The sequence below is a fragment of the Zea mays genome, unplaced genomic scaffold (assembly GCF_902167145.1).
Source record: "Zea mays cultivar B73 unplaced genomic scaffold, Zm-B73-REFERENCE-NAM-5.0 scaffold_313, whole genome shotgun sequence".
In the NCBI taxonomy this organism is placed as follows: domain Eukaryota; kingdom Viridiplantae; phylum Streptophyta; class Magnoliopsida; order Poales; family Poaceae; genus Zea; species Zea mays.
This window is the reverse complement of record NW_023366941.1, coordinates 51,466-68,321: the sequence shown is the minus strand read 5'-3', so window position 1 is coordinate 68,321 and position 16,856 is coordinate 51,466. Positions and strand designations below refer to the sequence as shown.

The window sequence follows — 16,856 nt, the reverse complement described above, 5'->3', positions numbered from 1 at the left end:
CTCAATCATTTCATTTCCGTCTCGTAGATCTGCTTCCAGAGGCCACAGGCACGAAGTGTTTGTACAACTATTTAAATGCTATTAAACTCTTTCTTCATGCATGTTGGGTACAAGACAATGATTAGAATCGACTACTGTTAGGCGTGCACGTATCATTCCTGTCAACTTATTCCATAAGGGTAGCTTCACCAGCAAGCACGGGTGAGAATGGTGTATAAAGTCATTGACAAGGAGAAGAAGCCGCTTCTGTCAGGGGATTGGATTACCCATGAGTCCATCTATGCGGAAATGCAATATTTTAAGCGATCCTCTACTCTCTAAAGCAAGCCACTGAGCTCTGTCAGGTCAGGTAACATAAGACTAACTAGCAAATGCGATACAAATCTATGCACCAACGATTCGAACTTAAAATCTTAGACGTATGTTAACATGAAAGGAGGGGCCTGCCTATTAAGCATTCTATTCCATTTCGTGGAAATGCATGCCAGGGATTGGCCACCCACAAGCACTTCTCCTCCATTGGCGATGTGGGTGAGTTGAGACTGAAAAAAGGGGCTCTTAAGGGTTCCAATTCAGATTTAAGGTCTACGGCTGAATAGAAATAGCAGTATAACTCCCTATAATCCGTGCTGTATTTCCCGTCAGTTTCTTTCTGTCCTACGGAACATGAGTTTTGTATGGAAAAAGGGCTTGCTTGCCCATAGGTAAAAAGACTCAAGGTATACTTTAGGCGTTAAAAGCTGGCTTATTACTTGGAAGAATGACATAAGCTAATAAGATGGGCTTACAAATTTCATTGTAGTGATAGAAATCTTCCTTTCAGTGATTCACCTACCTGGATTTCCCGCCCTGTCATCTCACTAGTCAATGGAAAGAAACCTTTGTCAAGAGTCTGCAAGCACAAGAGTGACTACAACTTTTACTTTACCTTATAATTTAAACTTTGACTTATAAATAACTCTTAGGAAAGCCAGCCCCTTATTAGTACTCCAGAGAGCTACTTCACCCAGAATAAAGAGAAGGTTCGAAGAAACTAATGCATAAAGACCAGGGGCAGGAGTATAGAGAGTACAGCGAAGAAGCGTGTGAGTGGTTTGGACGGAGTGGCAGAAAGGAAGAACCCTCATCTCTTGGACTAAACTCGTACTTTGCGAGAGGCAATACGCAGGAGTAGGAATTCCGATCGGACTTGCTTCTGGGATGGGAGTGCGGACTGCTTTTCTTAGTTACTTTCTTTTTGGTATTTCGTATTTTCAGATGCGTCTTCTTCTTCTCAGATGGCCCGCATGTAGGTCCAGTGTGCTGCTTTCTTAAGCTGAGTCGTAGCCCTTGACCAACCAGTTAGCCTGTCCCTGCCTTCTCACAGTGGATTTCTCAACAATCTCTTCTCTCAAAGAAGGAATGGAGAGCTCTGTCCTCTCCCTTTTCCTATGCGCGCGTTCATAGTGATATGAGTGAATCGATGTGTATTTATGAGGATCAAACCCTAGAGTGATTCTATCGTAGATTAGGTCTCTGGATCCGGTGTGCCTTGGCCTGACAGCAAGCTGAACAACTTTGCTGATCATCTGGCTTGACTGGGATTCTCCTCTCATAGAACAGATGACTGATGACTTTGTTGGAGGGATGGCCTAAACAAACGTTTATGCCAGAGTGCTTCGGTTGAAGAAAAAACAGAAGGTGAAGCTTGCTCTGTGATGAATTGGGCCTTCCTTCAGCTTCCACATCCTGCTTTGAATTCAAGAGTCCTTCTTTTCTTGAATTGGTCTGGTCGGTCAGTGGTTTGTTTTCTGGGCCTGAATCCCGATCCCCTATTAGAACCTTCTCAAGCAAACCCTCGTAATCCTTTTACATCTCTTAGTCTAGCCCATGCATACCTTGCTTTACCCATCGTTACTTATCGTTCAACTTAGAGCTCGATAGCAAATTCTTCGAGAGTCTCTTGTTCCATCTACTATCCTTTCTGAAGATAATAGAGTAACAGTGCTCCATAGAGAGAGAAAGAAGACACAGTAATGGTAAGCCATTGTAGGGATCAGCCTAGAAGGAGAATCATTAATTCTTGTTTTCATGATATGATGAAACGATTCAATCATGATTGGGGTGTGGGTAATTATCTTCTTTTTTTTTTCATAAGATGCGGTATTCTTGTAGTGGTTCTCGAGGGCAAAGGGGGGATTTGGGTAAAGCCAGTGGTGGTGATTGTGTCATCCGTTCTCTTCTTAATAACTCCCATCTCCCGAGGCCTAGCTTCGTATTATTTTCTTCATTCAAAGCAACCCATTACTTTTGCTACTACTACCACTAGTCTAGCTGTTGTCTATTTGCAACCATATAATTTTTCTAAGAGTACATGAGATCGTATTGTATTTTGGGTTTGCACTAGCGATAAGGTAAATCAAAATTCTGGCTGGGGGCTGGTTTGAGAGAAGTTTGCTACTCCGGCAGCCTTCCAATGACCTTAATGAAACGGGACGAGTCGCAATGAATCACTACGAAAATAGAAATATATGCACTAATAAAATATAGTCAAGCGAGGAGCCTACGAGTTGATTGAAGAAAGGCACGAGGCGCGGAGCGTCAGGCTTTTGAGAAGTAGTGGAATTGCTTACCTAGGAAGAAGTAGTAGTAGGAGAAGTCAGATCTCTTTGAATAGGTGGTCCGCTTGCTTGGAAAGAAAAGCAAAGTAAGACGCCCTACTTGTACTAATAACTAGAAGAAATCAATGGATTGAAGAACAAAGCAAAACACTGATAGTAGAACTATGGGAGAAAGAAAAGAAGCTTGGTTCACATCTGGTAAGCGAAAGAGTGAAGTGAACTAGGCGTTGAGTTCACTATACGGATTAGCTCATTCGAAATCTATATAGAGTATCTCAATTCAGCTCACTTGGTAGAGTTTTGAGTGAGGGAACCCCGGGGCTGTAGTCATCCAGTTCACAAAGTCTTGAGTTTCTCCAAATGATATAGATAGAAAGAATGGCGATCTACTAATATATTATACTTACTCTATATAAGGGATTTCTACTAGGAAAATCCTCTTTTCATTCCAAAATATATACTTGATTCAGAGATGATCAAAGACTCCTACCCTAACGCGTGACTCTAAAAAATCCAACTGATCTGAGGGTTTTTTCTCCAGTACAAGCAACACATTGGTAATAGCATACTTCCTGCAATACGAAGGGAATGATAAAAATACCTCACCAACCAATAAAAATCCCTAACCTAATTGGGAATACTCTCAAAGGACGGACAATCCGAGTTAAGACGGCCTTCCGAGAAGCACTATTAGGGAATACGCGGGAGGGACATATGTCGTAGTTCCACAACGCGGAGTTCTAATGTGGGGATTGGTCGAAGAGGTTTTATTAGCTAGAAAGGCGCAAGTCTCAGAGCTGAGCTCACCGCTTCGCGCCTCAGAGGGTGTCCAGACCCGGCAGAAGATATAGGCAATGTGAAATGTTCGGCTACTAAATGAAGGAGTTCAGGCTAAGATATTATCGGTTCAGAAGCGCCTGGGTATGGGTAGATCAGCAAGCCCGCTTACCGAACTGTTTCAAAAGAACTCGTAAGAAGCTTTACAGCAGCTCAAAGAACCTATGTATACGGCCCAGTCCTTGCCATGCCCGATCTTCACCCTTAACCATTTAATAAGCTTATGCCAGTGAGGTGTGGATGCAATGGAAAGACCCATATCGACCGTCTTACGACAAAGAAAATCTTGCTATTAAGAGGAAAAGAAATGGAGCTAGGGTCAAGTTCCAGAGGGGTCTCCAAACAGCCTCACACTACACCATCACGTGGGAGCTCCTCCACTCCTGTGGAAAGGGCATGTCTTACTATAGATAGTAGGTCAGCTCAATCACTTTCATCAAATTCCCTTGCTTAAGTACAAAAGCAAACTCCCCAGGTTCAAAAGCAACGGCCATGGGGTCAGGTCACTATACTCGTCAAGGTTGTCGGAGGTCTGTGAGTCATACGACTGTGGTACTGGCACTTTTCAAACTGAGACTCACTAAATATTACGCTTCTGCTCGCAAAGTAGGCCAGCCAATAAAACCCATCTCGTAGGACTCGCTTAGCTAAGGTTCTGGCTCCTTGATGGCTGCCACAAATCCCTTCGTGAATCTCATTTTCATTCATATTTTGCAAATACTTCATTCGATATATTTTTTTAGCTAGCGATGACAATGTCAAACATACCCCGATATCCACATTGTATCTAGTCCAATAAATTGATTTAGCCCGAAGCATCACATCACCTAAAAGACTGATATCCAGCTCCATATAATCCAACAATTGGGCTCTATTCTCCTGAAGAGAAGACACTTGAACTTCGTCATGTGCTATTGAGCCTTTTGAACCTAAGTGCGGACATAAAGTCTTAGCCAATGTTTCTAGACTATTAGGGAGTTGAGTGTATGAATCTCGTAGATGGAACACCAATTTCTTATTCCCCCTTTTTTTCCTATAAATTGATAACTGGTAAAGCTTCTTGTTCCTCATCAGCGGTTTGATGGTGTACTCGACCATATGACTGGCTAAAAACTTCATTAAGTCGATCGGATCGAGAAATTAGATTCGAAAAGTAAACTGTTTTCACGCCCTTGTGAGTAGATCCCAGTTTGGCTATACGCTCTATAAAATCTACCAACATTTTAGTACTCCTTTCTTCAAGGGAAGGTATTATCAAATTGTAATCTTCAAAAAAATATGTGTCTATTTGATCATCCATGGCAGCCACATCATCCCCCGGATTCACCACTAAGAGCCCCGCAGCATAAGGTACAAGCACATTATTTAGTATAACAGTCTCTATATCGGCTACAATGAAAGGAAAACATTTCTGTTTCTTCTGCTTCAATGCCGTGATACACTCAGGATGTTTACGATACCTACCCGGAGCTCTTGCTCTAACTTCTCGTGGTTCACCCCTAGCTATGCCCGCTTCTATTAAATTCCAAATTATGCTTGCAATTTCATCGGAGCTAGGCAACTCTTTGTCAGTGATTTCATGCCTACCAAGCAGGTACACTCTAATGTATACACCCTTTCAGAAAATAAATCCTTCTCGTATTCTGCTGCTTTTTTGATTCATTTTTTCTCAATAATAGCATAGACATCCATGTTGGGCGCAGCATTCCCACTTGAATCTTCCAAAGAGAAATAGCATGACCTATGATAAAGGGCACAGGTTCTCCGCTTGCTCTTCTCATGTTATATCCAATAGTAAACTTCCCATATAACAATTCTGTATTGTACACGTACTTTTTTATTTGAGTAGTTTCATTAGGAACGGAACTTGTAATTGTAATAGAAGCCAGATTTTCTAGTCAGAATACGGTCGGGGGAAGACTATCACTGACCGAGCTTCTCTACACTGACCTTTCTTCTGGTCAAGTTCGCAGCTCTTCGAAGAAATCCGATTCTTTTCCTAGGAGAAGAGATTGATTCTAGTTATCTTTCTTTCAAAGCCATCCATGCATAGAGAAGACTGGGCCCAAAGCATTGTAGGTGAGCGAGTAATCTCTGGAATATAAGAAGAGATAGAGATGGTTCTTTTGGCTCATCAAATGGGACTCGGACTTTGCAGAAAGAGAGTAATGTTTCCTCCTTTCTCACTCGCCTGGCTGGTCTATTTATTGCTATTAGGTCCTAATAGAGAAGAAGCTTTTTCCTGCGAAGATCAAGTTGAACGGTGAGTTCTAAAGGTTTTCCTGATGTACCAGTGTCTGTGTCACTTTCCAAGTAGTCCTTTCTTATTTCTTCAAAGAAAGATTCCCATTTAGAATAAGGAAAGTCAAATAGGGAAGGAAAGGCTAAAAGAACCAATTTTTCTTGTTTTACCACTTCAGCTACAGCGATCAAGGGTTCGTGTTAAGTTTCGAACTTGTGAAGAATTGCCAGTGGGAGACTGTTTCTTTCTCTAATTCCATAGTCTTTCAGCCAACAAAGCACTCTAATTTATGTATTAGAAATACTATTTGCTCGTAGCCTAGAGGTGTAGACAGGAATGCTATGTCAAGGCTAGGTTAGGTGCCTGGGAAAGCCTAGGATAGGAGCTCTTGGGCACATTACCCCTGCTACAGTTGAGACGGTCCCAGTCTTTTCTCTTTTTAGGTAATTAGGATCATTAAGAGGTGCTTAGAGGGGTGATACCAGAACGAATAGTTATTCTCACTTTAGGTCATATGGTGTAGCTGAAAGATCTACAAGTGTTTACCGTGATTCATCTTGAATTCCAATTATGTCCCTGCATTTCTGGTGTCCTTCTTGCTTCACTTCTTCTACTTGGACGGGGGAAGCCACTGGAGTCCCCGCCTCTAGTTGAGGGGCTTCCGGGACCCCCTCGATTTGTGGGGCTTCCGGGTTGACCGGAGGATGATGACTCCCCCGTTTCCAAATTCGCTTTTGGGGTAAGTCAAGAATTTCATCTTCCCTCGGTCGTTTACCAAGTGAGGTCTGTTCCCCCCTTAATCTTCTGCACGTGGCCGTGCCTACTAAAATAATAGTACAAATAGCACAGAGTAGTACTGACGTTTCAAATGAACTAAGTAAAATATTGTTCTCCATACTTAAGAAAGCATGATTGTAGCTCCGCTTCTTGCTTTGCTCTAAGCAGAAAGACTTATCTGAAATCGCAGGTTGGGTTTTCCAACCAAAAGAAAGACATGGGAGTCTTTGTGCATCTTCTTCTTCGTAACCCAAGGACCGACGAACAGAAATTGAAACAACGCAACCGTACTATACTATCTATTTACGATAATTTGATTGCTGACAACATCACGCTTCTCTTTCTTATTCTTTTTTATATAACTGTCACTTTACCGGGCCGGAAAAGTGACACCGTCACGTCTCAGGGTCGTATGCCTGGAACAAGAAGGGTCGTCGTACAATTTCCATTTCGGCGATTACAAAAAAGAAGGAGGCGAGCTCCCTATCCCTCTTTGTCTTTCCACTTCCGGAACAAACACTTCGTAAAATTATTTTGAGTCCCGGCCCGGTTTTTCCCCACTAACCAATTACGTTACGACCACTGAACAAACTTGGTTGACGAACATGGTTTATGCGCCGCTAATCTAGCGGCTTGTCGAGCATTTGACAAACTCACACCATCCATTTCAAATGGGATTTGTCCCGTGGACACACGAGCAATCCAACCCGTAGGATTTCCTTTTCCTCTTCCCATTCGAACTTCTGCGGGTTTCCCCGTAATAGGAAGATCTGCGAGAACTCTTACCCATATCTTACAATTTCTTCGGAATTGTCCGCTCATAGCACGACGGAATTGTCCGATTGTAGCCCGACGCGCTGCTTCAATGGCTCGATATGAAAGACGACCAGCTCTACTACTTTTGGTGCCATATCTTCCAAAACCAAGTTGTGTACCATCCGGTTCGCGACCCCTACTACATCTGCATTTACTATATTTACTATATTTCGTACGTTTCGGATATAGCACGTCCCTTCTTATTTTGACTATATGAGATCCGCACTTTGACACCTGAAATTCCGTCACGAGTAGATACTTCCGCAGGAGCATAATCGATTTTCTGGTTAAATACATTACAAGATGTTTTTCCATACTTTCCGCATTCAGTTCTAGCTATTTCCGCACCCCCTAATCGACCAGAACAACAAATACGTATCCCCTCCACCCCTTTTGGCATTATTAATGGAATATCCTTAACTATTTTACTAAAAATGGAACGAAATGAGATTGGATTGTTCCTCAGTTGAAAAGAGATGTCTTGAGCAATCAGAGAAGCACTTTGATAAACTGATTTGATCTTTACCGACTCAATTAAGGTATTAGTGTTTGTTCTATTAGACAAAAAAGATCGCATTTTTTGCACTTCGTTCAAATAAGAGTTGTACCCGTACGGAATTCTCCTCTTTCTCAGTATGATCTCTATCATCATCTCTATTCCCTTTATCAATTTGCCTATCCTACCTAGGTCTATGAATTTCTCTATCAATTCCATTACCTTATCCTTACCCATGAGGTTCCTACATTTGATCCTTAATTGACCTAGGAGTTGTTCCCGGGCATACTCATAAAATGGGTTATTATACACCCCAACCCCATCCCTTGAAAAAAAAAAGGTAGCACCGAAGAAAGGAAAGAGCGAGATGGTGGTTTTTGTTGTTCCCGCGAAGCGAAGATCATTCGCTTGGCGAATGAAGTGGATCAACCTCTTTTTGGCTCGGGCCAAACACTTTTTATCGCTGGTCGAGCTTTCTACAAAAAAAGCGATGCGAGAGCGTATTCTCTTATCTAAGCTTCCTCCCTTCGCTCCCCCCATCGTAGATGGTTCAGCCACACCCGGTGCCACGAAATGATTGAGAACTACGACGGGGTCGAAATGCATTTTGTTCTTTGTATTAAAAAAGTATTGCATGACCGAATAATTCAAGGAGGGGCGCACAGCGGGGAGGGTCCTTTTTAGTAGATGACTCGTCGGGCCGTCAGAGCGGGACTTCTTTGGTAAAAAAAAGAACTTGAATAACTTTGTTTTTATGAAGGAGTCGTCATTTTCTATCAGGAAGGCTATGTCATTTACAACCCCGGCGTATTTCGGATGCTTGAAGGCCCCGCTCACCCGAAGTGATTTAGAAAAATTCTTCTTTCTCGATGGTGATCGGTCATGGTATCCATAACGTTGCATCTTTTTCGGCCAAATCCTGATTTCGTTTTGCTTCTCCCGGTCGATCGACTCGACTCTTTTCCCTGCCCCCCGGCCTCTCACTTCGTTTCGTTCTTCCTCTGTACCCTCGCTTGAATGAAGACACCCGATCGGCCCGACTTTCCCAAATGCCCACCACCGGCCCTTATCCTTTCCGGGTCTTGATTTGTCGCGTCGTTTTAGTCGTAGTGGTCGACGGGGAAGAAAGAAATGAATGAATGTCCTTTTGGGAAAATGTAGAATAATACACCTACCGAGACGAAAGCCAAAGGTGAGTCTCGTAGGTGGACGTATCGAACTGAAATAAGATCTAAGATTGACATCTTGATACAATGATTTACCATAATAATAAATAGAGTCAATGGTGACAGAGCCGTGGGAAAAGCCGCTTCTTTTTTGCGGCGGGGGCTTCCATTCACCAGCGCAGACTACATACACGTGCTCTCTGAACCGTGCTAGATAGTCACCCATCACACGGCTCTCAAACCCAACCTGTGGTGGATCCCGGGGGACAAAGCAAAGTAAAAGCGCTTGATCCTTTGCCCCATACTTGGAGATCTTCCTCCCCGCCGATCAAGCAGCAACGCTGCTCGTGATAGGCTTAGCTTAAGCCGCTAACGTTCGGTTCGGATAAGTAAGAAAGTCCCTTCGGTCGGTTCGCTCAGGTGGTCTTCCCTTATTTTCCCTAACGTTCAGAGTTGTTCTGGTTTTAGAAAGGAGCACCGCCAAGTCCACTAGGGGCGCCCTGAATGAATAAGAAATGGACAGCTGAGGCATATCTCAGTAGCTTGCATGAAAAATAGAAGATAATAAGTTAGATGTCGATTACACACCTGAGGTTGGTAAGAACTGAGGGACAATGCCCCCCTCGCAGGGCCCATCAGCGAAGCAACTGCTACTTAATCGGGCGGTTTGCTTTCGTGCAAGGCCCCCGCTGCTGGAACAGGCGGTTGTCATTTTCAAGTAAACGCCCCACCCCAGAAGGACGCCCTCGCTCTATTGGCAAAACGCTTCGAAAGAAGAACGTATCGCCAAGGCCCCGACCGGCCGGCCCGCCCCCTTTCTTTGCCCGCCGGCCGCCTAGCTCGTTATTCTTTGAGATCTGGATAGAGTCTCGCTTCGGGGGGGGGAAGCATGGATTCGATAGATCTATCGAATCCATGCTGCAAGCAGCAAGCGTAGGCTAAAAAGGCAATAGTCTAACGTTGGGGTAGGGCGCGCCAAAACAACCGGGGGCCCCGGAGGGGTCAGTACAAAAGTACTATATTCTTTCCACTTACTTTCATTGGCTAGCTGCCTTTTGTAGCGCGCGTACTCTGATCCTCTTCTACGAATCTACAACTCTCTTTACTGAGCGAGACTTCATCTATATCCCTAAAAGTGGATTTTGATTCCCATTTTTTCTTTGAATGACAGCTTCAACTAGGCTCCACCTTAGAGAGGGTTTTCGGTTTTTTTTAATCAAGATAGGGTCAGGGGCGCGTCGGAACGGTAGCTGCAAGGTCTCATCCGAGAGTCCAATCTCTTTGTACTGTGCTTTTATGTCTTTGAATAAAAAAGAAAGAAGGGGGTCGATTTAGGCTCCTTCCCTTCCACTGCATAGCTGCGCTATCAGGTACTACGAGCCCTCTGCCCCACGCATCTAACCAGCTCGCGTGGTTCACCGGTTCCACCGAAAACTCTCATTTGTTGAAGCGGAGCATAGTGCGGCGCCGAGCGAAAAAGGTCTCTTTTTTCGGTTTATTCACTGATCTGAAATGAAACTTAGCACTTGTTTTTTTCTTGATTCCTGGGGCTAGGCGTTCGCAGAATCAGTCTATCCGAACCGCAGACGCACTTTTAAGATCAGTGACGGCCTCTCCAGCGGAGCTGGGCGCCGGGGCCCTGGATGCGCTAGCGATCGGCACATTAGGGGAGTAGAGTACTTGCCCGGGTTTCTCGGCCTGGTATCCTTATCCTCGCGTTCATGATATCTACATTCAACTGTGCCCCGGAGACACGGTCGAAGCACGCCCGCCCCGTGTGCGTCTTTCACGACATGCTCTGGTCCCGGGTTTCTTCCTGTGGTCTTCTAGCGTTAGAAGAAGTCGTGTCCGTCCCGGACATCTGCAACGTCCTCTCACGCCTTTGGGGGGACAAACAAAGATCAGGAAAAGACGGACCGAACCCATTCGGTGACTTTCGCGGTCGCCCTCACTGAACCGACTTGGATCTGAACTACGATTCAGATCAAGTCTTACCGAAATTGGATTTCCTTTTCGTGCCATATGTCGCTTAGACTTTACTTTTGCCCCTTTCTGCCCTTTCCTCTATTTGTTCGATAGGGTCCTCGTTCTATTCTAATTCTAAACCCATTGTCGTCCACAGTTTCCTTGTCGACGCGAAGGGGCAAGCAGCCCCCAAACAAAGTCTGAGATCAGAACTCATACCGCGGTTGTGGCCGCATGCAAGTTCTTCAATATTTAGAGAGTATGTGTTAGTACGAGATCGCGCTATCAACTTATTTAATCTTTCTCGATGAAGCAAGAAAACGGATGCGCCTAGCGCTAGTTGCTCAATCCGTTGCTTGTTTGGTTGATTAGGACAAAATTGTATCCCTTAGGAACCGTACATGCACCTTTGTTTGGATGCCGATTGAATATTGTTACAATACGAAATACTTGAAGGCCACACGCAATTGACTCACCTACATTTTATGCTCCCACCTTTTTGTAGACTCAGCTTCTGCCTCTGGGGAAGCACTCACATTATGATCGAATTACAATGTGCAGGTTTTGTGACCACCACTGATGCTTGCTGTGGGCTGGGCAAGTATGGAGGCCTATTCTATTCATGTGTGTTCTTCCACGGATGGCGTGCTGCGACGCATCGAGCCATGTCGGGTGCAATTCATCTAACTAACTCCACCTTCCTCCTACGGGTCTGCAGTCAAAAGAGTTGTTCAGTCATATGGTATGTATACATAAATCTGCTTTTCACTCTTCTGCAATGGGATTCGGACATGATCCAATCGACCTTCCTCTACTTGTTGATGGCCTGTACTGTAAAGAAGAGCCCAGCGGATGGAAGCTGTTGAGTGGAGCTTCACCTGGCTGGATAAAAGCACTCTACCTAGGCTTGTAATAACTAGTACTTTCTATAATGCTTGGTTCCAACTAATAATACATCATGGTACCTTATATTCTTTAACTACTAACGGAACTGAGATAGGCCTGCCTGGGTAAAGAATAAGAAAAAACGTTCCGGTAATAGAGATTGCCTTTAGCAGGAAGATGAGTAGATCGCTCACCTGGAACTTCTTAGCCCTCTTTCCTTTAGAAGAAAAACCTTTGTGAATGCTCGCCCTGGACCAAGGCTGGCTATAGGCGGATCGCCCAACCGATCATAATCATAGGTTCAACCACACCAGAAAAGTGTTTATACATTTGGAAGACTTACTACACTGGAACCTAGATATCAACTAAACTAGGAAGTAGAAGCTAGGGCAGAGCCGTTTGTTTACCAAACGAACTTATCGCCGTGCTCGTGGGCTATGCTTCAAGTGCGGGGAACTACCCTGTATGCGGTCCATGTACCCTCGCCTGCGGCTCCTGTGCTCATGGTCCCGTTTTTTCTCTTCGCTTCGCCAAAAAGAAAGGAAGAGAAGAGGTCGGAAAGATCACACACAGTACGAAAGCAAGCATAAACCAAACGAAAACCGATGTAGCGAGAAAGAGGGCACCGTCCTTCCTTTTTGGAGCCAAGGGAGCCTTTGGCCTATCTGTCAGTATGTTGTGCATTCTCTCACTTCCAAAATAGCATATAATGGATGTCATGTACCAGCTATCTCTGAAAAGGTAGAAGGGCCCTTTAGGGACAGCAAGAGTTGCTTAGTGCTCAATAGTGCTTGCAAAGAACGTTCAAGATAGCTGACTGACTGAGCTACTTCCGTAATAGGGGTCCTTTCTTTTCAAATCCGACCCACCCCCATCGATTTTAAAATATGCATTGAGAAAGAGCTTACCGGTAAATACCCTATCCCCTGTCTGAACTCTTGGAAGAACTTAGACTTGGGCACTTGTAACATGGTTGGAGGCATAGACTTGGAGTCCAAACGCCATTCCCTAAAACCTTATGAGTAGCTTACTATCCTGCCTGGGTACTTCGCAAGTCCTGCTGCTATCCAATTAGGCTGGCTTCATTACGTAGAGCGGATCCACCCATACATAATAGGAGTACTCTTAAAGTAAGACCTTTAGAGCCTATATATAGTATAGCTTAGTAGCGGCCGGCTGTTCAATTTGAGAAAGGCCCATCTCCTGATTGTCTCAAATCGAATAAAACTCTTTAGCAATTGGTCTGACAGAACGGATGGTAAGGTGGGGGACCCATACCTTTATTCTATTCCCGTGCTTAGAGCGAGTGAATGAAAAGCTACGCCTGCTGCTTGTGTTGATTGAAAAGAAACCTGTCTAATTGAATATGCTAGTAATCAATCGCTGCGCGCCTCTCATCATTTCCTGTGCTTCTGCTCGTATGCCAATAAGTAAGTTTAAGCTTTATGCATATGGCTCAAATCTCTTTGCTTTTATTTATCAATTAACAACTTCTTTTTAGCTCTGACATGGCCTAGAAAAAGGTGGTGTCAAAGCCTGGAATGCTTGGAAATCTCATTATTGGCAAAGCAGATGCATACATAGTTAGGGTCAAAGAGTTATTGAAGAAGTCATCATGTGATCGATTGACCAGGAAATAACCTTATTTGGACTTAGAAGCTACTGGTGCGGAAGAAGGAAGCGTAGCTGAGTCATTCCTTATATCGAATCTTATTACCAGCTTTCATAGTGAGCAAAGCACCCGGCGCAGTACAAGGCTAAGATGTAAGTAGGTGCACAGTACCCTCACGCAATAGCATTTAGTGGAGCTATTAAAAAGTAGATGGAGTATGCTTTTCCGAAGAAGAGTGATCCTGGGTAAAGGCAAAGTGTGTCAAGCAGGAATATCGTTTTTGGATCCATGCATAAGTTGGCGAAGATGGTCTAACTTAAGACTTTTCAACCTGAGCATGCGTGCTGTGGATTTGATGTGGAAAGAAGGAAGAAAAGGTTGGATAGCTCTATAATTAATAAGAATCTCAAGTGAAAGGGATCTATCCTGTTGCAGTGAAGGTTATTAAAAAATAGCTTGAACAGAAGTTCGGTATTCAAATAACATACCGAAATAAAAACTTTGGCAAGGAAACTAATTAGCAATGTGGGGGATATATGGCTTAAAGTGGGATGATTCTCTCATAGAAGTAGGGGCAGGAGGAGATAATGAGTCTCAATCCAGGCAGTGTTGTGGACGTCAGCGGTAGAGATAAACTCAAAGACAAAGGATGAGATTTGCATCCATTAGCCAACATTTCCAACGCTTTCTTATTGCTCTTGGTGCCTAACTCGCAGACATTAATTGGTGTACTCTCTGCATTTCACCTCAAAGTAAAATGGAAGGGTCTTCTTTCCGTTCCGCTGCGAACGCAGTTTCTGGATTTTGAGCTTGCTTTTGCTCTTATGGAAAATGAGAGGATGAATGGTAATGCTTTTTTAGAGCATAGCATGAAGCAATAGGGATGAAGGAGGGTCTTGTTCGTAATCCATGCAAAAAGGCTTAGTAGAAGCAGTGAAAAAGGTGCACACATCGGACGCTTTAGTAGCCTGCCTTTTACCACTTACTATACCACACCACAAGTACACACAGGTACTGGCCTTAATCTTTGTCATTAAGTCCGCACACCCTTCAATTTTCCATAGTATGCTACGATAGGTTCTTCTTGTAGTAGGTAGAGCAAGCAATTCTTCACTGAAACTAGGGAGAGGGCGAATAAACGACCGAACTACCATCTATCATAAGGAAAGTACCAGGGCAAGGGACTTGAATCTCATTTTGCTGGATAACTCTTTCCAAAGCTGCAAGAAAGGTAAAGAATGAAAACAAATACTTTAAAGAATACAAGCCTTAGCCTAGTTTCAAAGAAGAAGTTTGTTCCGTCTTATCTTCTATGAAGGCGGGTAGGGCTCTTTTCACATTACCAGTGGAGTTTCTCTTTATTCGACCCAGACTTTGAAGCTAAGGAAACACCTTCTAGTTTCAAAATGTATATATTAACTGGTCCCTATTCAAATAGAAAGTTTGACCTCAACCCTATTATAATCATGCTACTACACCATGGCTAGCATCCCTATGACAATGACCAGTTCGTGCCCATTCTAGCCATGCCCGTGCCAGAGACGGATCATACCCTATTGACTTAGGCTGAGCGAAGCTTTCTTCTTATGCTGTGTCATAGCCTATGGGAAAGGCCAGTTGCCCACTAGCATAACTATCCTACGCACGATTTTGAGTTGTCTGCTCTAATATTCGCACTGAAGATCTGTGGGTGCCGACTTTTCAAAATCACCAGACAATAAAAGAAAAATGCATCAGGAATGAAATCTGACACAGCGTGGCTGGAACTAATTAAACATTACGATCTCGTCAAGGATTATGCAGCTAAGGAGTGGTGGCTGAGGCAGTGGAAAGAGAAAAGCCAATATGGCGTGGTGACGAGTGAGGTGCAACTCTTGAAATAGATGCAGCAGATTTGTGCCTTGGTAAGAAGAATTAGTGGACAAACTGACAACGAGAGAGGGGGGACCGAGCCAACGAGGAAGAGCACTGTTCTTATGCTAAAATCCATTATGGTACATACACCGGGGCAGGATACCCGATAGGCATAGGCAAGGTGGAAGAGATCAAATAAGACATTGAGAAAAGGATGCAAAAAAGAAAAGAACGAAGTTGCAAGAAAGAGAGAAAAGAGCATACTATAGACTCCGCGAATACAAGTCAGTAGACTCAGCGATTACAAGTCAGTATTTGTCTCACCGTACGTCTTCTTCACCCCGACTTGCTTCTTTCTGCTCTTTTCATTCAAATAAGCTCTTCCCACAACCTTTCATTGCCATTTGTCTTCGAATCCTCTTCGGCAACGCTGGGCCGGTCGAAGGGCGCTTCCAGCTCGTTAAAGCAACCACAGGAGAAGAACCACAAGGAACGGCACTACAGGTATGGTACGAACCATGCTCTAAGATTGATAAACTACATCATCCAAGACTTCAATACGAATCCATAGGTGAGGAGAGCAAGCCAATGAAGTCAGCCCATTAGCTAGATTGGCAATAAGCATTACAGGAGTCAGTCTGTCCAGTATGTAAGCCATGAGTCTACTACTTAAGCCTATGCAGTCTGTCCAGTATGCCTCATGCTGTAGTATGTCCGATATGTCATGTAAGCCATGGAGTGTATGGACTAAGTAAAAGCAATGGGCTAGGATTGGGACTGCCTACCTTCTACAACCATTCCTACAGGACACCAACTATGCTGCCTAGGGCTATCATGAACACAAGGACAGAGTGAGGATTTGATTCACCTTAATCGCTACGCGCCTTGATTAATGATATTTAATTCATCCTTTCTATATGATATTGAAAGAGTCTAGTGGGTGAGAAAGATCAAGTAAAATAAAACTCCAAGACTTCAATACGAGTCCTATAAACAATAAAGGGACAGTTAAAGAGAACAGACTAAACAGTAGCGGAAGGTAGTCCATTACAGATGCCGCAGTGCCTTTATTAATTATAAAAGCAGTTATGACTAAACAGATGTCACAGTAGCCCAAGCCATAGGCCCTTACTTAATATAATATAATAGGCTTTCTTATCCACGGAAGAAAATGTGTGGTACTGGATGTGGCCTCCCTAATATTTGAATCGCATCATCCCCGGTGCCATGATCTATCACTTCCTTCGCAGTTTTCTTCTCCTCAACGAATGATAAAATAGGATCACCTCTTGCACCAAAGCAACACACTAATAGGTAGTCTCATCATAGGTCTAATCTTGCCCCACTTTCACTAAGGGAGAAGAATCAAAGGCTTTGACTTAGGCACTGCTGGCCCGTACGGAAGTGCTGCGAGCAGAAGTGAAATGAATGGGCAACGAGTCCAGATGTATGAATTCCCTAAATGGATGGAGACGATATTCTTCAACAACAAGATGAAGAAGGAAAAGCCGAAGTAGATGACCTATGAATGGGGGAAAACCTACAGATGAAAAGCAGGATATAAGTTTGTTTGATAGTAAGCTAAGCTCGTAGGAGCCGCAAGAGG

The 16,856-nt window shown here is 43.8% G+C and overlaps 1 protein-coding gene across 2 annotated transcripts; it reads right to left on the bottom strand.

Annotated features, from left to right (window-relative positions):
* Window positions 1-6,806: 6,806 nt before the first annotated feature.
* Window positions 6,807-10,975, bottom strand: LOC118474725 (ribosomal protein S3, mitochondrial). Of its 2 annotated transcripts, XM_035963747.1 has the most exons (2): window positions 10,883-10,975; window positions 6,807-9,041 (listed from the first exon to the last, which is right to left on the bottom strand). In XM_035963747.1, the coding sequence occupies exons 1-2, from the start codon at window positions 10,954-10,956 to the stop codon at window positions 7,436-7,438; spliced, it is 1,680 nt and encodes a 559-aa protein (XP_035819640.1). In that variant the 5' UTR covers window positions 10,957-10,975; the 3' UTR covers window positions 6,807-7,435. The 2 variants fall into 2 exon arrangements, with proteins under 2 accessions (XP_035819640.1, XP_035819639.1); XM_035963746.1 differs by lacking the exon at window positions 10,883-10,975 and having other exon boundaries at window positions 6,807-9,175.
* Between the last annotated feature and the right edge of the window lie 5,881 nt (window positions 10,976-16,856).

What these genes read in the sequence shown, in the direction of transcription:
- LOC118474725 (XM_035963746.1), bottom strand. Translation starts at nt 9,160, where the DNA reads ATGGGTGACTATCTAGCACGGTTCAGAGAGCACGTGTATGTAGTCTGC.